The sequence below is a fragment of the Vicia villosa genome, linkage group LG1 (assembly GCF_029867415.1).
Source record: "Vicia villosa cultivar HV-30 ecotype Madison, WI linkage group LG1, Vvil1.0, whole genome shotgun sequence".
NCBI lineage: Eukaryota > Viridiplantae > Streptophyta > Magnoliopsida > Fabales > Fabaceae > Vicia > Vicia villosa.
The window spans coordinates 250,519,743-250,543,568 of NC_081180.1; the positions used below are offsets into that span (position 1 = coordinate 250,519,743).

A 23,826-nucleotide genomic window follows, 5' to 3' on the forward strand; every position below is an offset into this window, starting at 1 on the left:
GTTGAACCGGTCAATTCGATCTGATTTTAAACATTGATTATAGGTTTGTGCATTTTGAACTGCTAAATTTACTAATTACTTTTAAACGGTTTGCAAATAAGGGTTGTTCCACCCTTATGAAGATGTATCTCTAGAAGCACATTTTTTTAACATAAACTAAATTATTTTATCATTGTTAAATATAACATATGGGAGGAAATAACACAATAAGAGGTTCAACTCAAGTGGTAAAGTAGGCTATTTATTTCAAGGTGTGGGTTCAAAATTTTTATTTGTTCATTAATATTCATCAATTATTCAAAATTTCTACAATTAATTCATTCTTTAAAATTTATATAAAATAAATAATTTTAAATAATTTAATTGGATAAATAATTCAAATGGAAAATATTAACTTATGTTATTTTAAATAATATTAAGTTAGTATTATTTTTTAATATATATTTAAGAAATAAATAACATAATAATAAATTTTTTAAAAAAACATGAAATTAAATTTGATCATGTGTCATTGACATATAATTACTATCAATGTCACATCATTAAAAATTAGTCCCAAATTTAATAGAGAACTAAAATCCAAAACAAAATTAAAAAAAAAAATCAAAATTGTGATTTTTTAAATGGGGATCAAAACTAAAAAAAAAAAAATAAAGAGACCAAAATTACAATTATATTACTCAACCTTTTATATATCATTAACTATCGTATAATTTTTTTTGTTAGAGCATCAAATAACTAAATTATAAATTGTATTCTTAATCAATTTTTTTTGTCATGTATGTAGCCTAGTGTAGAAATGTAAGCGGGTCGTAGAAAATCGACTGAACCGATAATTCAAACTAAATCAAAACAATCTAATTGTTTTTGGTTTCGTCCAAAAACCCAATCGAACCAATGAAAATTGAGGTGACTCAATTTGATTCTCGATTTTAATTTTTAAAAACCGTCAAAGCGATGACTATAGATATTCACTTAATATTTTATTATTCAAATTTTATTTTGGTCCAACCTTTGTCCATCTTTATTTACGTTTCTTTCCTTCAACAAAACACGTAGCCAAAACCAAACTTAAAACATAAAAAGTAAAAACAACAAGTCAGCAAGTCACAAAAACTTGCCCTTATCGAACTGTTGCCATCACCGGTGAACCACCATTGTTGCTCTCTCCGTCATCGTTTAGATATGTTTTGGTCGCCTTCTTTGTGTTCAAGTTCTCTTCATTAATTTTTATATTTTTTTTTACCTTTTTTGTTTCTTTTTCAAAAATTGTTTCTACTCTTGTGACAAAGTAGTTTTGATTAGGTGTGAATCATGTTAATTTATGTGTATTGAAACCTTTTGTTGATATTGTTGCGTTTTATTTGTTAAGTTTTTGAATCTCTTCCCAACCTTCTGATGTCAACTGTCAACTTTTATATTTGATAGTGAACTTATTTCACGATGAATATAAATCACGTGACTGCTTCGTATCGATTAAAAACAACTTGTTGATTTGAAAAAAATAATAACATAAATACATCGAAAAATACGATAGAGGGTAATACCCAAACGAATTTAATGTTTGAAAAAAAGTATTGTAAACTGATCAACGAAACCAAACTAAACCGATTAATTTGATTTGGTTCCAGTTTTGAAAAATATAAAAAAAATCAAACCAAAACCAAATCGATGGAAATGTTCAAATATTATTTTATCAAAATTTGATCCAAACTAGTGGCCTGTTTGGTTTGGCGGTGGAAATATTAGATGCGTGTTTCACACCCTTTCCACCGTGAAAATGAAGAAGCAACAAAACATAGCTTCTGCTTTGCCGTAAAAATGCACCGTACTTTTAAGAATCCTACCGTATATCCAAACATCCTATAAATTGATTGCACCCCTAACTTAACGACTGAAGTTCCCTTTCTTAAAAATAAACAAGTGAGATGTGACAACTTTGATACAAAATAAAACATTTAATATTTTTGGAAACTTCAAATTAATCTTAAAAATAAAAAGATTTCCTATCAACCAATGAGAAAAATGTATAAATTTTTAAATTATTTACAAAATATAACATATAACATAATCATACATATTTTTATTGAATATCAATGTAAAATAATAATTTGAATTTGTTATTGCAACCACAGTAGTGAAATATGAAAAATGATCCAGCTAAACCCTAATTTACAGTGGTTAATAATAAACAGCACTTCAGCCTGAACCCTAGATTAATTTACACGACACACTAAACTATTTCGTGTTTATGAGATTGAAGAAGAACAACATGGGAAGAAGAAACGGTGGCGGCGGTGGCGGTGGCGGTGGAGGAAGATCTCTGCAATTCGCTCTTCGCCGTCGAGTTGAACTCTGCAAATCAAAGTACAAAACCGCCGAAGAAATCGTCGATCATCTTCGCTCCAATTACCCTGATTACCACCGAACTAAGTCTCAAACCCTAGTTCGATTCGTTGAAGACGCTCTTCAACATTCCAACAATACTCCCACACGGAAGCACAATCCAATCAACAATGCCGATGACGATGATGAGGAAGATGAGAATGAGAATCGAAGCGCTTCTCGAAAGAGACGTAAGGAAAGTAAGGATGAATCTGAAGATAGATTGCAAAAGATGGAAGCGCTTCACATTAAAGCACGGATGAGTAAACAGGTTCCATCAACTTCCTCTTCCTCCGATTCTGCTTCGGCTAGCGATGATGATGAAGAAGGAGCAGTTTCGACTTCGGAGGACGGGATTTACAGCGAGAAAGTTGAACCTGCTTTTGACTTGATGAAGGATATGCTGCGACATTCCTATACTGGAGCAACAAAATCAAAGTCAGTATCCGAGGTGGAAGAAAAAGAAAAAGAAAAGAATGTGGAATTGGATATTGGTAATTCGAGTAAGGCTACTATTACTGTCAATGTGGATGGTGGTAAATCAAAATCGACAGCGACAGAAGGGAAACACTCGAAGGGTTCGGTTTCGAATACCGGTGGTGGTGGTGAGGTTGAGGTGAAAGGGAAAGAGGGGCCGACGTTTAAGGATTTGGGTGGGATGAAGGCTATTTTAGAGGAGTTAATGATGGATATTGTGTCGTTGTGTAATCCTCAGTTGCCTAGACATTTAGGGGTGAGACCAGTTACTGGAATTTTGTTGCATGGACCACCTGGTTGTGGAAAGACTAGACTTGCTCATGCTATAGCGAATGAAACTGGTCTTCCTTTTCATCATATTTCTGCTACGGAGGTGGTTTCTGGAGTCTCAGGTATTGCTGAAACCATTGAACTTTGACTTGTGGATGACTAAATTAGGATCGGTCTGGATTAGGTTTTAGTCTATGCCAATTTTGTAACTCTTAAGCTTGGTTTGGATTAGGTTTTTGTTTGTGAGAGTATTCAATTTAAATAGATTTATGGTTCTTTGCTTATGAAAGTCCTTACAAGTCAGTGTTTATAGATAAGTTTGATGAGAGTTTTTGAATCAATTAAGTTATACCATATGTGAGGTTATTGTTTAAGAAGCTCACTAGTTATTGCGAGATTCCTTTAATGTTGCTTTTTCTATAAGTAATTGTGACTTTATTTATCCCAATTGGTGCTTAGTCTTAGATCACTCTTAACCTAAAGTAAACTGAAATCTGTTCATTAGAATGGACTTTCAATGTATCAATTACTTGTGGATACTTGAATTCCATTTTTGTTATTGTTAGGATCAGTTTGGATTAGCTTTTAGTTTCTGCCATTTCTTTTACTCTTAGGCTTAGTTTGGATTAACTTTAGTTTGTTAGAGTTTTCAATTTAAATTGATTTATGATTCTTTGGTAATGGAAGTCTTTATAAGCCGGTGTTTATAGATAGGGTAAATGAGAGTATTTGAATCAATTGAGTTATATTATACGCAAGGTTATTGTTTAAGAAACTCATAGTTATTGAGAGATTTTTTAATGTTTCTTTTTCAGTTTTTCTACTATTCTGTTCATTATAGAATGAAGTTTCAAATTATTTAGCTGGCAACTGCCGAATGCTTCTGCATTTTTTATTGCCAACTAGTGACTATCATTGCTCCACTTTACTATTGGATGATTTAGAACTGTTTCTTGAATAGTTGTTCCTTTCTTAATTAGGTGCATCTGAAGAATATATTAGAGAGCTTTTTGATAAAGCAAAAAGGACTGCTCCATCAATTGTCTTTATTGATGAGATTGATGCAATTGCTTCAAAAAGAGAGAATTTACAGCGTGAGATGGAGAAACGAATTGTGACCCAGTTAATGACTTCCATGGATGAACCAGAGAGTTCTGAGGAACCTCGTGGCTATGTTCTTGTAATTGGGGCCACAAATAGACCTGATTCTCTTGACCCTGCTCTCAGACGGCCTGGTCGGTTTGATCGTGAGTTTCTTGTTGGTGTTCCGGATGAATCTGCCAGGGTGGAGATCCTTTCCGTGGTTACACGCAATCTTAAACTTGATGGTTCGTTTGATCTGCACAAAATAGCCAGGTCCACGCCAGGATTTGTCGGTGCTGATTTGACTGCTTTGGCTAACAAAGCTGGTAATTTAGCAATGAAGAGGATACTTAATGAAAGGAAGCGTGAATTATCTCAAGATATCACAGATGAGGATACTCAAGAATGGTGGAAAGAACCTTGGTTGCCTGAAGAAATAAATAAGCTTGCTATCAAAATGTCTGATTTTGAGGTGCTTTGTTCACTCATTATCATTATTATTTCCCCCCTGTAGCCTTTTTCTAAATCAGTATTATTCTTATCCTCTAATTCTCTCCAGTTAACATCTTTCTCTATACAAGTCTTGTAATTCTAGTCTTTGATTTTCCTTGAACATTTATATGCCTGAAGAACGTAATCATATATATCTGGGAATTTATACAGGAAGCAGCCAAAATGGTGCAGCCTTCAGCAAGAAGAGAAGGGTTCTCTTCCATTCCTAATGTTAAATGGGAAGATGTTGGCGGGCTTGATTTATTAAGGCATGAGTTTGATCGCTATATTGTAAAGCGTATTAAATATCCTGAGTTGTATGAGGTAATTTTTACGTCTTACTCGTTTTAATGTTATTTCGATTAAGTAAAGTCAACTTGTGGATCAAGCAGTTTAGAGAAAACAAAATATCATCAAGTCAATTTGACTTTTAATATCTTTGTGATTGCCTCCATTATATAGCCAAATCATTCTGTTGGTTTTTTCTGTGTTCTATAAATAGAAAGATGTAGCCGTAAATAAAAAGATGTTGAATGAATTAAGGGGTGTGCATTGCATCTTTTGGATTTATTTATTTCAAAACCATGGGAATTATCCTAGATCAGCAGGTGAAAGTTGAATGTGAGAAAGAAATTCCATTGGACCCAAGACTGTTAGAAGAGATACCATTTGTTTTGGTGAGGCAGTCGTAGTGTACATAGGTTTTTGAGGAAATGTGTGAGCTGAGTTATGGAGTCCATTTTGAGGCTTGAGTTGGGAACTTTTTTTTTCTTTCATCTATGGGTGGTAGTCCTTTGGATGCCAGACCTTCCCGTCTTCTCTGTTTTGATGTAAATTGCAATCACCCAATTTCTACAATAATGCTCCTCGACTGAGTTTTGCTTTAAGTTTGCTTTCTATTACTATTTAATTCATTTTTGGTTATGTTGTCAATGGAGTGCTATAGCGGAATAGTGTAGTGGTAGTAAGGTTTGGTGTGGCGCTTTTGGCCCACGAGCTGCCTTCAACAATAGTGGTGCGCATATTGATTTTTAGTCTTTGCAATACTGTCTGTCCTGCCATCCACTATAGCATTTTAGGGGGTAGCTGTGCTACACGCCACTCTCCAGAATTTTCAACATAGATTTTTAGATGTAATTATTCTCATATGATGTAGGGAAGGGATTGATGGACGCAGGATCTAACATATTTAATTTATTTGTTTTTGTTGTTGTATTGTATGTAATATCTTGGGTCCGTAATACAAAACGATGAAGAACTAATAGAGGATATAAACCATCAAATTCAAGTTGGGTAGTTGGAACGGAGGAGAGCCTCTGGAGTTTTATTATGTAATATCTTGGGTCCGTAATACAGAACGATGGAGATTTAGTAGGGAATATAAACCATCATATTCATGCTGTGTGGTTGAAATGGAGGAAAGCCTCAGGAGTTTATATTAATCAAAAGTACCACTCAAGTTGAATTGAAGGGAAAATTTTATCGGACATGCTATGTTGTACAAGACAGAATGTTGGACGACTAAGAATTAACACGAGAATAAAGTAAGCGTAGCAGAGTTGAGGATGTTGCATTGGATGCGTGGCAAGATTAGACGAGATAAGATTAGAAATGACTATTAAAGTGTTGGAATCACACTTATAGTAGAAAAGATTGTGGAAAATAGACTTAAGTGGTTTGGACATGTAGAGATAAGTCATGTAGATTATGTTGTAAGGAGAGTAAGTAGATAAGATGGAGAAGAGTCAAACAACTAGAGGTAGAGTAAGACTTAGAAGAGTTATAAGAGAAACTATTAAGAAAGATATAAGATTTAATGATTTGGACAGAAACATGGTTTTGGATAGAAACATGGTTTTAAATAGAACATTAAGGCGTAATTTGATCCATGTAGCCGACCCACTTAGTGGGATAATGGCATAATGCTTGGTTGTTGTTGTACATTTGTACAGCCAAGACGATTGCAAATTGCAGCATTATCAATTTTTATATTTTTCTTAACTTAATATTTACTGTTCTTTTTTCGATATTGAACTTGTCAGCTGAAATTATGTTAAATTCAAATGAAGAAAATCTCAAATTACATTGATGAGCTTCCTTTTATTTTTTTATTTTTCAAAAATCTCCTATCAATAATATGGTTATGTTCCCCAATTCTCATACTGAACATTATCTTCTTATCTTAAAAATTGATCATTGATTTTGTCTTAACTATTTAATGAAAAATTATGGCAAGTTGTATGTCACAACTTCACAAGACGATCACTGATCAGTGTTATTGGATTTAACCATTTCAGGGAATTGGGATGAATCTCGAGTCTGGATTTTTACTATATGGACCTCCAGGATGTGGTAAAACACTTATTGCCAAGGCTGTTGCCAATGAGGCGGGAGCTAATTTCATTCATATTAAGGTGGTCTAAATATTCCATCTTTTATCATTAACTGTGGTTTACAGAAATTGTTCCTGTTTTGAATAAAGCATTTTTTTTTGGATATTTGAACTGTTTTTATTGAATTCTTAGGGACCCGAACTTCTAAATAAGTATGTCGGGGAAAGCGAGCTTGCAGTGCGGACATTGTTTAGTCGTGCAAGGACTTGTGCACCATGTGTACTATTTTTTGATGAGGTTTGTCTGTAGTTCTTTTTTCCTAAAAATGTTGTCTATGAAGGCCTGGTTATCCATGATTTATTTCATTTGTCTATGAAGGGCTTTCAATTTGTTGTGAGATAGATTGCAACGTTAACATAAGTTTCAATTCGTGTGAGATTTAACCTTTTCCATTTTCAGGTTGATGCTCTGACTACCGAACGCGGTAAAGAAGGTGGATGGGTTATTGAAAGACTATTGAACCAGGTCAAACAATTTCTAGTTTTTGAAACGGAAAAATGCTATCATAATGACTTATTCTTTATAACAAAATGACTAAAATGAGACAATTATATGAAATTGCAGTTGCTTATTGAGTTAGATGGTGCTGAGAATCGGAGAGGTGTATTTGTGATTGGTGCAACAAATAGGTACATTTGGTTTTTCTTCTCGGATCTCTAATAAGTCATTTGACTTCCACATCATGCTGTATTCACTTAGTTTCGTTCTACAGGCCCGAGGTGATGGACCGTGCTCTCTTGCGGCCTGGTAGATTCGGTAAACTGCTTTATGTTCCTCTTCCAAGCTCAGATGACCGTGTTTTGATATTGAAAGCTCTTGCAAGGAATAAACCTATTGATTCTAGTGTGGATTTGAGTGCCATTGGAAGAATGGAATCATGTGAAAACCTTAGTGGTGCCGATCTTGCCCAATTGGTATGTACTCTTTTTCTTTGTACTTTTGGTATTGTCTTTGCTCTAAGAAAAACAAGAGTACATTTCGGGATTTGCTGATTTTCTTGTGCATTCAGATGGGTGAAGCAGTAATGGCTGCCCTTGATGAGAAATTGAGCTCAACTGAGACAACCTCATTGATCATTAAGGCAAGTCATTTTGAGCTAGCACTAAGTAAAGCTTCTCCGTCTGTGTCGGACAAGGTATGGTTCATTCTGCGAAATTTCTTTTACTCATGATCAGATATCTTATGTTGGATAAATTAGTTTTACAAATTTACATTGTTTTTCCCCCCTTCTTTTTGTGGAGCAGCAAAGACAGTACTATGAGCGTTTGTCAAAGAGCCTAAGAGCAGCATGAACACGCGAAGCATGGTTATGTCTTCTTTTGTTTTATTACAGTAGATGATTATTATCCTGAGGTAAAAATGAGGAAGGAACCCATTTTTGATAGAGGAGTGAACTTAGGTTTGTATTTGCTTATTTATTAAAAGTACATTTTTCATTGTAATTTATTGTTCACTTATTCTTTCATTGTATGGAATTTGTTGCAAACAATGTGTACTAGAATATAAATATGAGAAATTACAGAAGTTGCCTTTTGAGTTTGAATTTGCATTATTTTACTATGCTTTTACCATTCAGAAATCATAGTGTTGTGTTCCAATGCTTTTCTCTTAAAAAAAATCATTTATTTTTTTGTGAAAATTCAAAGTTTTTGTCCATATGGATGGTTATTTATTTCACACGAACTTTGTGATGATGGCAACTAAAAACACAAACTTCATGCTTGGTTGCATTTCCCAAAATAATGCATTTATTTAGGGGGAAAAAAGGGGAACTACAAAAATAGCAAGTGTTTTGATTGCAAAAGCAAGTTTTCTTATTTGGTTTGCAAATTTTTTGTTACATAAGGGGGAATGACATACTGCATGAGAAAGGGATAGAACAGTTGCATTTGAAAACTTCCTTCTACTTAAAATAAAATGGTTCTTTATATTTGAACTAGTATACCAAATTCAAACTTGAAATGGTTAAGTTCAAGCTTATGATCATGAAAACTTTTTTATCCAATTACTTCTCTTTCTTAAACCTACCTGCCATATCCAAATGTTCCATCTCTGTGACACAATCCATTGCAGTGATAGCATTAATTCTCACATTACTTTACATTTGTTTCAAATCAACAAGTGTCTATCTTATTGACTATGTTTGTTATTTACCTCCTGATAATTTGAGAGTCCCTCACTCCCATTTTATAGAACACTTTAAATTGTGTAACTTTGAAAAAGAAACCATAGAGTTTCATACCAAAGTATTGGAGAAATCTGGTATTGGAGTCGAGGCTTGCATGCCAGAATCGGTTCACGAGCTCCCGCCTGATAATTCTATGAAGCATGCACAAGCCGAAACCGAAATGGTTCTTTTCACAATCGTCGATGATCTTCTTTCGAAACACAATGTGCATCCTAATAGCATTGACATCCTTGTGTCAAATTGCAGTCTCTTCTGTCCCACACCATGCATTACCTCAACCATCATTAACAAGTTTGGATTTCGAAGTAATGTGAAGTGTTTCAACTTAAGTGGAATGGGTTGCAGTGCTGGCTTGTTGTCAGTAAGCTTGGTGAAAGATCTTCTAAAAGTTCATAAAAATTCATTGGCTTTAGTTCTAAGCATGGAAGCTGTAGCTCCAAATGGATATAATGGCAATACGAAATCCAAACTTATCGCGAATGTGCTGTTCCGAATGGGAGGAGCAGCCATTTTACTATCCAACAAAAAGCAAGACAAAGGAATAGCCAAGTACAAGCTTCAACATCTTGTGAGAACACATTTGGGATCAAAAGACAAAGCATATCAGTCTGTTTATCAGGAACCCGACGAAAACAATATCGTAGGTGTTTCCCTTTCGCGATCGCTGTTAAGTGTAGCTTCTTCAGCTTTGAGGATCAATATAATAAACTTAGGCCCTCTTGTCTTGCCATATTCTGAGCAACTTCGATACGGGCTCTCAATGATTCGCAGGAAAATATGGGCAGCAGAGGATAAAGAAATGTATGTACCGAATTTCAAGAAGGCTTTTGAACATTTCTGTATACACGCAGGCGGCAAGACAGTAATAGATGGCATAGTGGAAAATCTGAAGCTGCAGAGAGAAGATGGAGAGGCTTCAAGGATGGCATTGTATAGATTTGGAAATACTTCATCTTCTTCTCTGTGGTATGAACTAAGCTATTTGGAAGCAAAAGGAAGAGTAAAGAAAGGACATAAAGTTTGGCAAATTGGGTTTGGAAGTGGATTCAAGTGTAACAGTGCAGTGTGGAAGTGCCTTTCTGATATTGATCCCAATGCAAAGAGTGCATGGTCTGATAGAATCCATATGTATCCAATTGAGATACCTGTGTTTGACTGTTGAAGTTGCTGTAGGTTCAAGAAGTATTAGAAGGGTCAACAAAGATGAAAATCCGGCACTTAATGATTTATGATTTTTCTTGTTTATACCTTATTGTCTTTCCAGCATAATCAGTATTTGCTATAAGTTACTGTTTCTGTCAACAATAATAAACAGCAAGTATTGCAAAAACATTATGCATTAGGTATGTTATACTAATACCATAATCTGAAGGTATGTTTGTTCAAAATCATTTACATCTGTTTATGTACAATCGGCGTTTTGCAACATTAGAATTTTAACAGGCTAAGGGAAAAAATGAACGAGGCAATGTATGGTGCATGGTTCTACAGATCTTGTGAAACTAATAGGATTTAATTATCGGTACAAACAAAGACTAGAATTATATAATCGATGGCAAAATTTCACATACTTTATCTACTGAGATTTTTGGGCTTTTAACTTAACTCGTTGCTTGGACAATACTTCCGCAATGAGCTGTCGACCAAATAAGTGTGAGTTCTTGAGGATTAGGTTCCTTGTTGATGGATCAACCACGTAACCTTGACCCGGCATCCATTGTAGTAAGTGCAGAAGCAAGTCTTTCTTCTCGGGCTGACCTAAATATCGTGATACAGCTATCTCAAATAAATCCTGCAACCAAGGAGAATATAATTAATTTTAGAGTAAACAGTTGAAACAATTAAGTTTAATATTAGATTTTCGTAACACGGTATATAGTTGTAAATGTTAGTGTGGATGAGGTTATTTGAAAAACAAAATAACGAAAAATTAAGCCATGAACTAATTGTGTTACTAATAACAGGAATCAAATTGCTAGACTAGCAATATTATTACCGGATCAATCTTGTAGCCACAACTATGGAGTGCCTTCATAACATCATTGATCAAATTGATGTTACCTGACTTCATAAATGCATATGCAAATTTTTTGGTGGTAGGGCCAGAAATAAATGTTGCATTATCCTGAATACGATAAGATCGATCAAATGAACCACAATGGTACGAGGAAAAAGGAGAGTAATATATTTCTATAAAACCTGCAAGAATACCTTGAATACTACATATGCATCTTTCAAAAGCTTTCCTGCTAGAAGAATGTGTAGAATCTTCTCATGGAGAGCCTTGCATATTGATCTCTTGCTATATTTCAGAATATTGTAAAGAGAAAACGCCTCTGGATAAGCTTTTGCTTGACCAAGGTGAAATATTAAAGACGTACAGAGCTCCTATAAAGAGAAGAACTTTTATTTGGTGACTTAACAAATAATAGATAAGCTTTTTCGCTTTGTTTTAATCAAGTTAGTGCAACTTTACATTTAGAATATTTTATTTTCTCGCTATCATTCGACATCAGTACGTATATAAAACAGCGTACCTCCATTGGTTGATAGCCTTTACTATGCATGTCTTCCACGGTTCGAAAAGCTAATAGATACATGTTTTTACTACAGAAGTATTTGATTAGAATATTGAAGGTATTGTAATCAGGACTGATTGCCAATTCATCCATCTTTCTGAGAGTTTCCATCACACTTTCCATTTCACCTGCTCTGCAGAAAGCACAGAGCATTGAATTCATTATAACCACATCATATTTTTTACCGGTAGTTTGAAAATCCTTGGCCAACTGCTTTGCCTCTTGAAAAAGCTTGGCTCGGCAAAATGCCGATATCATGATACTGTGAGCATAGCCATCTGCAAGTGGGAATTAAATCTGTATATTACTACTAGTCACTTAATCCCTTCAGAATAACGAAACATTTATGTAGATTTCCACATACACAGTGCTTTGTTTCATTGAAGAAAACTTCAAAATGATAACTTACCAGACCTGACTTGTTTTTTCATCATTTCATCAAAAATTACTTTGGCTTCATGTATTTGTCCTGTCTTAGCTAGGCCATCCATCAAAACACAGTACGGCATCTGCATATAGATCCAAACTATTCGGATAAGACACTAAAAAAGAGAAGACGTAGAAAAGGTTTAAAGAATGATATAGAATTTATGATATGAAATAAACTTTAGGCATTATTAACATAGTGTGGATAATGCTAGGAAATGATTTACAAATATTTCAGATGCAGAAAAACCAAAAAATCCTTTCTTTGTTCAATTGAGAGATTACTATTACCTCATCTTCAGCATAGCCCAAAGATTCCAGTTCGGCTACTAGTTCTCTTGACTTCTCAAACAATCCTCCTCTAACATATACCTTCAGCAAGGTTGTCAAAATGACCTGCAACCAATATAAAGCGACATGTATGATAAGCTACTCGTCACAAATTTTCGTCTAAAATTTTGTAACAAGACAAGGAAAACAAACCTTGTTTGGTACTAACCCTTCTGATTTCATATCTTGAATCAGCACATCAGCTTTTTGGAAGTTTCCACATGCCGAATAGGCATTGAGCAAAGAGCTATAGTGGTAAACATTTGGAGTACGACCTTCACTCTTCATCTGGTTAAAATACCATTCTGCTTCTTCCCATTTACCATTGGAAGCACACACTGCCAGAACTGCCCCATAAATTACATCATCCATTCGCAGATTATTGTCCTGCAATTCCTGAATTAGCTCTAGTGTCTTAGGATATCCATCTTTTACTTTAACGCAGCCTGCAATAAGCTGGCAATGTGAAAAAAAGTTAGACCGCAAGAAAGAAGTGAAACAAAAACACGACAAAACAATGGAGGAAAGAATTACATACAGTGCTATAGGTAACGAGATCTGGAACTAGACCATCTTCTTTCATCTGGCGAAAGAGTTTAATAGTGGTATCAAACTTGCCGTTTCGGAGTAGACAACGGAGAACAGAATTACATATATAGACATTGTCTTTGGCCGATGCATCTTCAATGTTGTTATACAGCTTTAGTATCGCGGAAGCATCAAGTTTATTGGCCATGAATTTTATATAATGGGAATAAGAATATGCATCAATCTTCTTGTTCTCTTGCATCCATAAAAAAAGCTGCAGCAAATACAGTAGTCATGGTAAATGAGTTTGGTATGAATACATGAATGATTAAAGACATGTTTGAACTAACTTATTTGAGCTTATCTACTATATAAGCACTTACTAGACTTTTTGGAAGAGCTTATAAAATAGCTTATCTACTATATAACTTATCTACTATATAAGCACTTACTAGAATTTGTAGCTTCTGAGTTTAAATGTGATTTTTACAATGAAATTTACTGTTCAACTCACTTTTACATAAATGTATCCAAACATAAATAAATTCTGCTAAACTCAATTCTGTTAAAATCAATTATACCAAATTAAATTATGTCAAAATCAATTCTGACCACTGACAATCCAAACACACACTAAAATTGTTTGAGAGAACTTATAAAATCGGCTTATGGCTTGTTTGTAAGCCGTTTTTCATGTATGTTTGGTTTAACTTTTGGAAGAGTCAAAAACAATTCTAAAACTGCGGAATTGATTTTGAGGTGTTTAGCTCTTTTAAAAAACAATTGATTCTATCTCCAAAATTGATTTTACTTGAAACTAGAATTGGTAGCTTTTGAGTTTAAACCTGATTTTTACAATGCAATTTCCTGTTCAACTCACTTCTACATAAATTTGTACAGCCATAAATCACTTTAACTTCAACTCACTTTTAACTAGAATAAATTTTACATAATCAATTCATTCAAAATCTATTCCTTTTACCGCAAAACCAAACACACGCTTCAACTTATTTTCATAAAGTCTCCAAGTTAATACAAATAATTGTATCTTTTATTACATGAGTAACTTATATATAAGCGATTATCATGATAAATGATAAACTCTTATGCTATAAGCCACAAATTAAGTTGATTACCCAAACAAGCTTATACATAAACATAAACAAGTGCTTATATTATAAGAACTTAATTTAGCTTAAAAGTTAATCCAAACAAGGACTTAGCAACAAACAAAGAAATGAAGCAAGCAATTACTTACCTGAGAGATATTGTTAAATTTGTTTGAATTACCGAAATGGTTCAAAGTTGCATTAAGTTCTTTCACCGTCAACATTTCACCAACCCTGAAACAATAAATTTGAATTGTGAAGTGAAGAATAGTAGTTATAAATTTGTAAGAAGAAGAAGAAGAGTACCTTGTAAGTGTTGAAGGCAAATCGGAAGCATGTTGAATTTGGAGTTTGGGTGATTTTCTTGCGGAAAAGGATTTGGATTTTGCGAATTTGATTGATTTGGGGGGAAACTGTGTTTGAGAAGATGGTTCAGTTGTTGACGCAGAAGAAGCATAAATGGTTGAATGGCGAAAGGGTATACCAAATGCAACGGTTGTTATCTCCATTTTTCAGTCACAGTTCTAAAGCTTGATTAAAGGAGGGACGTTTTATATATAATTAACATCGAGAGATATCCTATACCATATTTTTAGTGCAAACATGTAACAATATAAATTATATATTTTTAATCAATTTAAAATAATTTAGGGATAAATAATAAAAAAATATTAAAATAAGGCATGTGCCTTTATAATACTATAATTAGAAATATTTAATTAGTAATAAAATCATGTTTAAAATTCTTGTAGTTCAATTTTTTACTAATTTTCTTGCCTTATTTATTTCAGTGAGGACTTGAGGTAAAGACGGTTTCGTTGCAGGCAGAATGACTGATAGGACAGAGGCTCAGGCTCGAAGGGATGAGGCATAAGCTTCCCACCTACGGGATGGAAGACATCCTCCGAACGGTTCTCACTAAAAACGGTTGGTTGAGCATACGCAATATCGCGCACCCAGATGAACATTGGTAATTTGAAGGTCTAAGATTTGGTGAAGATGATTGAAGTTGTGATGAACATTGGTAATTTGATGTTTAGAATAATTAATCCATGTTAGAATTAGGTTAATAGACATTAAATCGCAGGAAATTAGTGTCTAAAACATGTTTTTTGGCAAAAGTTGGGACTGGTATGATGCATGTCACGCAGGATTTTCTGCAGAAATTACAAACCCGCTTAGCATGCTTTTGAGAAAAAAGAGAAAAGTCAAGTCAGTGAGGAACATGTTTAGCGCGACAGAGAGCCTGCTTAACGCGGTATACTGGGACATAAGTTCGAGAAGGACAGAAATCCGACTTGAAATTAGTTGAGCAATTAACACTGATTAACCAAGGTAAAGGAGGTGAATTATGAATTAACAAAAAATAGCGTGATGAGACTTGGTAATATAGTATATATTCTAGATGTTTCAGAAATTAAGAAGAGTATTCTTGAAGAAGGACAAATAAGTGGTTTGAGTATTCATCCGGGTGCTACGAAGATGTATCAGGACTTACAGTGATTATTTTGGTGGCCTGCTATGAAGAAAGATGTTTCTAAGTTTATTTATGCTTGCTTAACTTGTTAGAAGTCAAAGGTTGAACATTAAAAGCCTTATGGGTTAATGCAACTATTGAACATTCCAGAGTGGAAGTGGGATATCATTTCTATGGATTTTATGATGGGTTTAACGAAGACTGCCAAGGGCAATGATTCTCTTTGGGTGATTGTAGATAGGTTGACTAAGTCGTCTCATTTCTTACCGATGAAGATTAACCATCCTATTTATAAGTTGGCTGAGATGTACGTTGAAGAGATTGTGAGGTTGCACGAAATACCGTCGAGTATTGTGTTTGATAGAGATCCAAGGTTTACGTCGAGATTTTGGAAGAGTTTGCAAGATGCCTTGGGCACTACATTGAGGTTCAGTTCGGCGTATTGTCATACCCCAAAATTTACCTCCCACACTTCATCCACAAGGGTTGCATTAAAGAATTCTCTTATACAAGGTCCCCCTAAGACTAGGGTTTGAGTACTCTCCCAAGGAAATGGGATAAGTGAAGCCCAATGAAGTCTCCCCATGGTTCATCAGGCTCTAAGGTATTCACATAACAAAGTTCAAGATTCAACTCCAAAGCCTTGCTCACTCAATGATCCAGATAACCCACAGTCAAAGCATAATCTAAAACTCTCAATTTTGGGTCAACATCAAGTGAATTAAAGTATATCCATCATTTGATCAAAGATTGATCATGATTCCATTAATAGAAACTCAGAGATGAACAAGTGCAAAAAGGTTCAAATTAGGGTTTCTTTAGGAGAAAGTCAACCCAACTTTGACTGGGCATAACTTTCACATGGAACATCAAAAATTCCCCACTCAAAGCCTATTTTGAAGGAAATTGGATTCTCTACAACTTTGTGTCTCACAAGCCAAGGCTAGAAATGCTTCATTTGAGAGGTACAAAGCAAAAGATTACAGGTCATTTTCAGGCATCCTTCAAAAGCAGTTTTTTGTCAAAGAAGATATGATCAAGATAAAAGCTCCAAATGAAAAATATATTCCAAAGTGGCTTATAGAGGACCTCTTGAGGTTTCCAAAAAGTCTTAGAACTCCCTCATAGCTAAAAAATCGAGTGAGATATGCTTGATCAAAGTGGAGCAATTTTTGGGGGCAAAATGTGAAATAAGAAGGTTCAAATTGGAAAATTTTGCAAATGGGCCTATGGTATTAAATGGAAAAAATAATCATATTTTCGTGCATAATTAAATGGAAAAAATTTATGCAATATATGCCAAGCTTAGTAACTTAAAGATCAAGAAATAAATCAAATTTGGAAGATTGGCAAAAGAGATTCTATTGATCAATGGGCCTCCAATTCATGACCTAATAGAAGTCTATAAGTAAGTGAAGCTATGCACATGAATAAGGGTTAGAAAGTCTGGGCAGAACAAGTGCATTCGAGAACAAAAATTTCCTCACGAAGCTCAAACTCGGTTTCAAGGATTTAGGGCGTTTCAAAAGGATTTGAAGATTGCAAACTCTTCCTTGGAGAATTCTGAACGTGTTTGGATACTCACGCGTCATCAGCAACCCTAGAACTTCTCCATATAAGCCCAGGTACGTGGTTCTGAATTTTTGCTCGATGTGCATAATTGTTGCATTCATGTGTTAAATTATGTGTATGTTATGCTTGGTGTGATGACTGTGAACGTTTCTGGGTAATCTAATTAAGGTTTGTGTGGTTTGAGCGTGGTTCGCCATTAACGGCCGTGCTAGGGTTCGTAACTGGATTTTGGGGGTTTTTTGATAGGAGTAAAATTAGGGAGATTTAAGGATGCAGTCTGGTTCGCATGGTGCATACAAAGAGTTTGGATAGGTCGCGCCATGTTTATTGAAGAGCAGGGCCTATTCGTTATTTTTGTGTTTTGGGTTTGCTACGGACGATTCGTAGCTAATTCGTAGCTATAGTTGCAGAGATTTACAGGTCTGGGTGGGGAAGAAGGTGGCGTGGCAACGAGCCACTGGTCCTTTCAAATTTCGCGCGCTTATTTTCTTTTGGTTTTCTTGTTTCACATATTATGCTATGGACGCGCAGGGTAAACGCATATGCATGCGTGGTGTGTTGGTTGTGTGATGCGCTGGTGAGGGGGAGGTCATGGGTTCGAGCCTCCCCTTCGCCTATTTATTTTTCTGGATTTTCTAACAAGATCCTGTACGCCTATTCCCTTAGGGTGTATCATGCGCCCTACAATTCCAGCCATAGGATCACCACTAACACTAGATCTAACGTCCCAGGCCTAATCCTTATACCATAGTCTTTAGTAATAACCACACTGAATCACAACCCTAATAAAACTTGGATAATTTTAATTATTTACTTATTTTAATGGAAATACCTTTTAATATATATTAACCATATAACAATTATTTTTTTAATAAAATAAATATATAATAGTTATATTAAAAGTTTTAATTTGTTGTTCGTGCCGATTAAATCGATTAATCGCTATGGTCAACAATAATTTTAATTAAAATACTATTTAATTAAAATGCAAATTAAGTCATATTCGGTTAAACGGTCGCAACTATTTCATTAGTTGTGATGATTAACTTTTTCTTTTTCTAACTTCAAGTTCGTTATTCTTTTTAATCGAATCAATCGATTGCGAGGGGTAACGGTGCAAATCAATTACTAAGAAATTTATTAAAAAAATATCCTAATTCGTTATTAGTAATAATCAAATTAATTGACTAAAATTGGTAACGGTGCAACTTCTAATCTTTTAACTATGGCGATCGAATCCATCGATCGTTGCGGTTAATAGTGCAAAATTAAACTCGGGTTGTACGCCCAAACTTCAAAACACCTTTCAAAACTTCAAAATCAAACTACGGATAATCACAACTACGATAGGCCATTCAAAAAGCCTCTAAACTCACATACAATCAAATTTCAAACCTTAAGGGCGTACAACCCGTACCCCGAACTACGTAGACTCTGATCCTCCCTAAGGAGGTACGTAGGCACTTGGCAACAAGGCGAGTCCCCTTCCTTCAAATTCTAATCATGTCAATATAATTAAATTCTGTCTGTTACCCTTCTTTATAAACCTTGTCATGAAACCCTTATCTTTGAAATATTAGCCTTTAGGAAAGGGTTGAGGGTGCCTAATACCTTCCCTCAACCTGATTATAATAACTTACCCCGGATCTTTAAAACTGCGTAGGGTTTCCTATTCGCCCTTCAGAATAGGTGGCGACTCTAAACCTTCATTTTTAGGGCAGGTTGCTACAGCTGGCGACTCTGCTGGGGAAACACATTAGGTTAATTATTATGCTCCTAAGGCTTGAGAGGGTTTAGGTTTATGGCACATCTTTAGGGTTTGGCAAGTCTGCCATTTTTAGGGTTTGGGGGGAGGTTTATCTTTATAATAAATATTTAATTGTTTATTTATTTATTTATTGTTTTTTTTTGTTTTCATTAAATGTTATCTGATTGTATATTATATGCACTGTTGGTTATTTTTATGTTTGTGTTAAACCCTAAGTGTGGGAGTTAACCTTGAGATCAGGGGGGAATCGAATCGCCTACGAGTCTCATTGATAACTCCACTCGGAGTGGGTTGAATATTCGGAAATATCCAAAACGAGGCTTGACTTTGTTGAGGGCAGGACTGGATAATCAGCTGATCTCTCCGAGAACCTACCCCAAAAATTCGAACCTCATGGATAAAGTGAGTTGTTCTAAAATCCGAAGAGACAAAAAGTCTCGGAGGCTACGAACGACCACATGAGACCTTCTAGAAAAACCCCTATAAAAAGGTTGGCTCCCAAGAGCCGCCACGTCGAACCTATGAACTTAGGATTCTTGATCTGATTTGTTTTTTTGTGTATTATTTATGCTTGGGTTTTTTTGTTTATTTTTATTTTTGTTTGCTTGTTATTATATTTTGTGTTTGCATGCATCATCCCTCATTTGCATCTTCATCATGTCTCATCCACAAAAAAAATATACATATATAAAATATATACATTTTGTAAAAAAAAAATATATTTTTTGTTGGTGAATGTGTAGGAAGGATGAGTACCAAGAAGACAATTGTCCACCTTACAGTTTCTACTCCAGACATCAAAAAATTGAAGATAATCAAAGAAAAATTACCATCAGGTGCTTTGGATAGGTTTGTGATTCGCTATGGAAATATCTTGGACTTGCTAAGGGTGAAAGTACAAGAGGAAGCTATTACCGCATTGGTTCAATTCTATGATCCGCCGCTTAGATGTTTCACTTTTCAGGATTTTCAGTTGGCTCCGACTTTGGAAGAGATGGATGCTGAGTTGGGTTTCTCAAAAATTAAAAAGGAATTCTATACTGGTGTAGGTAAAGAAGTTGATTTTTCAGATTTGGCAAAAGCTTTGGGAATATCCGATACGGAATTGAAGTCTAATTACAAAACTGATGGAGATGTGCATGGGATCAAGAGATCTTATTTAGAAAATCCAGCTTTGATGTATGCTCAAAAGAAACAATGGGACATTTGTGGACATATGTTAGCTCTCTTGGTTTTTGGTGTTGTTTTGTTGCCAAAAAATATTGATTATATTGATCCTGCCGCCATTCATGTTTTCACCTCTTTTAGGATTTATGGAAAAGATCCAACTCCGACTATCCTCGCTAATATTTATTATGCTATCCATATGAAGTATGAAAAGAAGAGAGGAATGCTATTTTGTTGTATCCACTTGCTATATTCTTGGCTGACTTCTCATCTCTACAAAGCTAGTTGTTTTATCAAAGAATTGACTAGAAATGATTGGGCTCAAAAGCTAAGGGCTCTTAAAGCGGATTCTATTCTATGGTATGCAAAGAAATTAAATTCTGATAGGATTATTTACAAATGCGGAGAATTCGACAATGTGCCATTAATGGGGACTCTTGGTTGTATTAATTATAACCCCGTTTTAGCATTGCGTCAATTAGGTCATTCTATGGATAGTGAACCTTCCGAACAACAAATAGAAGAATTAATCTTGCATGATAATGGGAAAGGTGAACCAAGAACATTGAAGAAAGTAATTCAAGCTTGGAGTCATGTTCAAAGAAAATACTTTGGGCCAAAGAATGTAATTGCTAAAGCACCTTACACCGCATGGGTTCAAGAGAGAGTTGGAAAGATCTTGCTTCCTTTTGTTGTGGATCCCGCATACAAGCCTGATTCTCCTAATCCTGTTCCTCTATCCATCGAAGAGATAGAAGGGATCAAGGCTGCCCTAGAGGCGTCCCGAAAGGAAAAAGAGAAATTAGAACTTGATTTGCATCAACTTACCAACGAAAGGAGCCAACTACGCTTAGACCTTAAAGAAAAGAATCAAGAACTTCAAGCAATGAAGGAGGAGAATGATAGACAAAGGAGTAAAAGGAAACGTGCAACCGAAGGAGTTCTAAGTGCTAATTTTAATCTATAAGCACATAATGAGAGGTTGGCACAAGCGAATATAGAAATTGCAAGGTGGAGAAGGCGCTTTGAAAAGGATTCCCATGACAAAGCGGAACCCGAGAAAAATCTAGAAGCTGTGGTTTTTGAATTAACGGATAGGACTAAAGATCAAGAGGTAGAAATAAGAGACCTCAAATTTGATCTTCAAGAAGCCCGCAATTCTGGACAAGAGGAACACACAAGGAGATTGGCTGCGGAGGAAGCACTCTTACAACGCACCGATGAGCGCCTTAGAGCACTTCAGGCTATGGCCTTGCTTAGGCAATTACTTATAAGGCAAAGGGAGATGTGTGGGGCTGCAAGGGATGAAGGGGATTATTGGAAGAGACAATACACAATTGTTTCTACAGCTTATGAGCATGTGAGCATGGTTCCCAAGATGCTTGAAGACTACGAAAAATGCCGTGATAATTATGACAAGTTGGTTTATTTGTGCAATGACTTAATCCTAGACATTCCAAAGAGTTTGGCAAAGGCGGAATCATCTCTTGTTATCCTTCCTAAAGAAGTCAAGGAGTTCATGGAGCTTTGTAGAGACATGGTGGACAAGTTCAAAGAAGACATCCAAAGGCGTTCTTAGTTTTATTCCATTTTCCTTGTTGCTTTTTATTTTTCTTTCAAGTATTTTGATTTTCAATTTCAATTTCTATTTGTGAACCAACAATGGAGTAGTATTTTCTTTTTAATAAAGTGTGTTTCTTTTCTGTTACTCATTTGTTCCTATAATATTCACTTAAGGATTATTTCTCTAAAGAAAAAACATATATATATATATATATATATATATATATATATATATATATATATATATATATATATATATATATATATATATATATATATATATATATATATATGTATAAAAAAAGAAGAAAAAAAATATTACATATGTATATAAAAAAAATGTACATATATATATAAAAAAAAGAGAAAGGAGAATAAAATAGTATATAAATATATATGTATATTATAATAATGTGGATAAGACGTGAACATTGCATAATCATAACATTCATAGCATACATATCATATTTATTTTTCAAAACATAAAAAAAAACTATCTTCATCTCCAGTCACGCCATTGCAACTCGACCGCTAATCCAGACAAGATCCCAAAAGAAAAAAGCAATGGAACAATTGGAACAGAATCAAGCCGCCCTTCGCGAGGAAATGACCCAGCTGAAAGGCACTGTTGAGGACCTCAAGGGAGGAATGACCCAAATGCTGAGCTTCATGAAAGACCTCAAGGATAAGCAAGACAAGGCTAAGGAGGTTCAGGATCAGTATGAGGAGATACCTAACGATGGCAACCCACTGTTAGGGTATGTTAGAGGATGTGACCCTCATAAGACAAACGCTCGCTCCTTTAAGAAGGTCACCACTACTCAGGAAGAGGGAGAAGCCTCTCAAGAAGGATTTGTTCCTGTTGCTCCGAAGGAAGGGGCATCCCGCACAGTTCGCATTCCTGTCAGCAATCCTCTTAGGGATGAAGACTACTTGGACTTGCAATATGGGGACAATGATGATACAAATCAGGTCCCTCAACCCAAGTTGACTTCCCCTAACTCTGGGGATGATTCTAAAGATAACGGGCAAATCAAGGCGCTGGAAGAAAGGTTAAAGGCTGTGGAGGGATATGATGCCTTCGATGTGGATACCTTCGAGATGAGTTTAGTCCCAGATCTGACTATTCCACACAAGTTCAAAGTTCCTAACTTTGAAAAATACAAGGGGCTCACGTGTCCGAGGAATCACTTGCGCATGTATGTGCGGAAAATGGCTGCTTATGCTCATGATCAGAAGCTGATGATACACTTCTTCCAGGACAGCCTAAGCGGGGCATCCGTTGATTGGTACATGCAATTAGAGAAGTCTCACATCCGAAGCTGGAATGACCTTGCTAATACGTTCCTGAAGCAATACAAATATAATTTGGATATGGCACCTAACCGGATGCAGCTCCAAAATTTGTCGCAAAAGAAAGAGGAATCGTTTAAGGAGTATGCCCAGAGGTGGAGGGAGATGGCTTCCCGAGTCCAACCTCCCTTGTTGGAGAAGGAGCTGGTAGACATGTTTATGGCTACGTTGCAAGGACCATACTACGATAAAATGGTCGGAAGCGTATCTCCAGGGTTTTCAGACTTAGTAGTTATTGGGGAAAGGATCGAGAACGGAATTAAAAATGGGAAGATACAAGGGGCATCGTCTGGATCTTATCAGTCGAAGAGGCCTACTTGTAACACCCTTCTAAACCCCCCTCGAAATTATAATATAATCAGAGTAACTAAACAGCAAGGATGCTACAATTATTAAATAAATAAAACATCAAAGTCGATTGTCATGCTTTTATTGAAAATTAACCAATAACGAACAGGTGTTTAGCACAGCGGAAAACCAACAGTATTAGGAACATCTCCACATAAATACTCCATACATAAATCCATAGCCAAAAGACAACAAAGTTTAACAAGTAACGCTAAGACTAGTCGATCCCAGTGTTACAATCAGAGCATGACTCGACACGAACTACGGGCTAGCCTATAAGCTATCTTCACCCAATCAAAACGCTGCTACATCCTTAAT

The 23,826-nt window shown here is 35.4% G+C and overlaps 3 protein-coding genes across 3 annotated transcripts; 2 read left to right on the forward strand and 1 right to left on the reverse strand.

Annotated features, from left to right (window-relative positions):
• The first annotated feature begins 2,168 nt into the window (after positions 1–2,168).
• LOC131645151 (cell division control protein 48 homolog C-like) lies at positions 2,169–8,643 on the forward strand. The gene is made up of 10 exons (XM_058915811.1): positions 2,169–3,254; positions 4,113–4,687; positions 4,879–5,031; positions 7,005–7,121; positions 7,233–7,337; positions 7,500–7,565; positions 7,665–7,729; positions 7,813–8,014; positions 8,110–8,235; positions 8,345–8,643. The coding sequence occupies exons 1-10, from the start codon at positions 2,252–2,254 to the stop codon at positions 8,390–8,392; spliced, it is 2,460 nt and encodes an 819-aa protein (XP_058771794.1). The 5' UTR covers positions 2,169–2,251; the 3' UTR covers positions 8,393–8,643.
• A 119-nt stretch (positions 8,644–8,762) lies between these two features.
• Positions 8,763–10,476, forward strand: LOC131645154 (3-ketoacyl-CoA synthase 7-like). Its single transcript, XM_058915813.1, has one exon. The coding sequence runs from the start codon at positions 9,062–9,064 to the stop codon at positions 10,448–10,450; it is 1,389 nt and encodes a 462-aa protein (XP_058771796.1). The 5' UTR covers positions 8,763–9,061; the 3' UTR covers positions 10,451–10,476.
• A 131-nt stretch (positions 10,477–10,607) lies between these two features.
• Positions 10,608–14,799, reverse strand: LOC131645152 (pentatricopeptide repeat-containing protein At1g10910, chloroplastic-like). The gene is made up of 10 exons (XM_058915812.1): positions 14,567–14,799; positions 14,410–14,494; positions 13,162–13,425; positions 12,777–13,079; positions 12,585–12,689; positions 12,277–12,376; positions 11,826–12,145; positions 11,500–11,676; positions 11,285–11,413; positions 10,608–11,080 (listed from the first exon to the last, which is right to left on the reverse strand). Exons 1-10 carry the CDS (start codon positions 14,767–14,769, stop codon positions 10,865–10,867), a joined length of 1,902 nt encoding a protein of 633 aa, XP_058771795.1. The 5' UTR covers positions 14,770–14,799; the 3' UTR covers positions 10,608–10,864.
• Positions 14,800–23,826: the final 9,027 nt, after the last annotated feature.

Bases quoted from the DNA above. Each gene is read 5' to 3' on its own strand.
- LOC131645152 (XM_058915812.1), bottom strand. From the start codon at position 14,769: ATGGAGATAACAACCGTTGCATTTGGTATACCCTTTCGCCATTCAACC. The intron at 12,690-12,776 runs GTTTGTTTTCCT...TATTGGTTGCAG, and splicing joins AAGGGTTAGTACCAAACAAG to GTCATTTTGACAACCTTGCT. The intron at 11,081-11,284 runs GTAATAATATTG...CCTTGGTTGCAG, and splicing joins GTGGCTACAAGATTGATCCG to GATTTATTTGAGATAGCTGT.
- LOC131645154 (XM_058915813.1), top strand. From the start codon at position 9,062: ATGGTTAAGTTCAAGCTTATGATCATGAAAACTTTTTTATCCAATTAC.
- LOC131645151 (XM_058915811.1), top strand. From the start codon at position 2,252: ATGAGATTGAAGAAGAACAACATGGGAAGAAGAAACGGTGGCGGCGGT. The intron at 3,255-4,112 runs GTATTGCTGAAA...TTTCTTAATTAG, and splicing joins GGTGGTTTCTGGAGTCTCAG to GTGCATCTGAAGAATATATT. The intron at 7,730-7,812 runs GTACATTTGGTT...TTCGTTCTACAG, and splicing joins GTGATTGGTGCAACAAATAG to GCCCGAGGTGATGGACCGTG.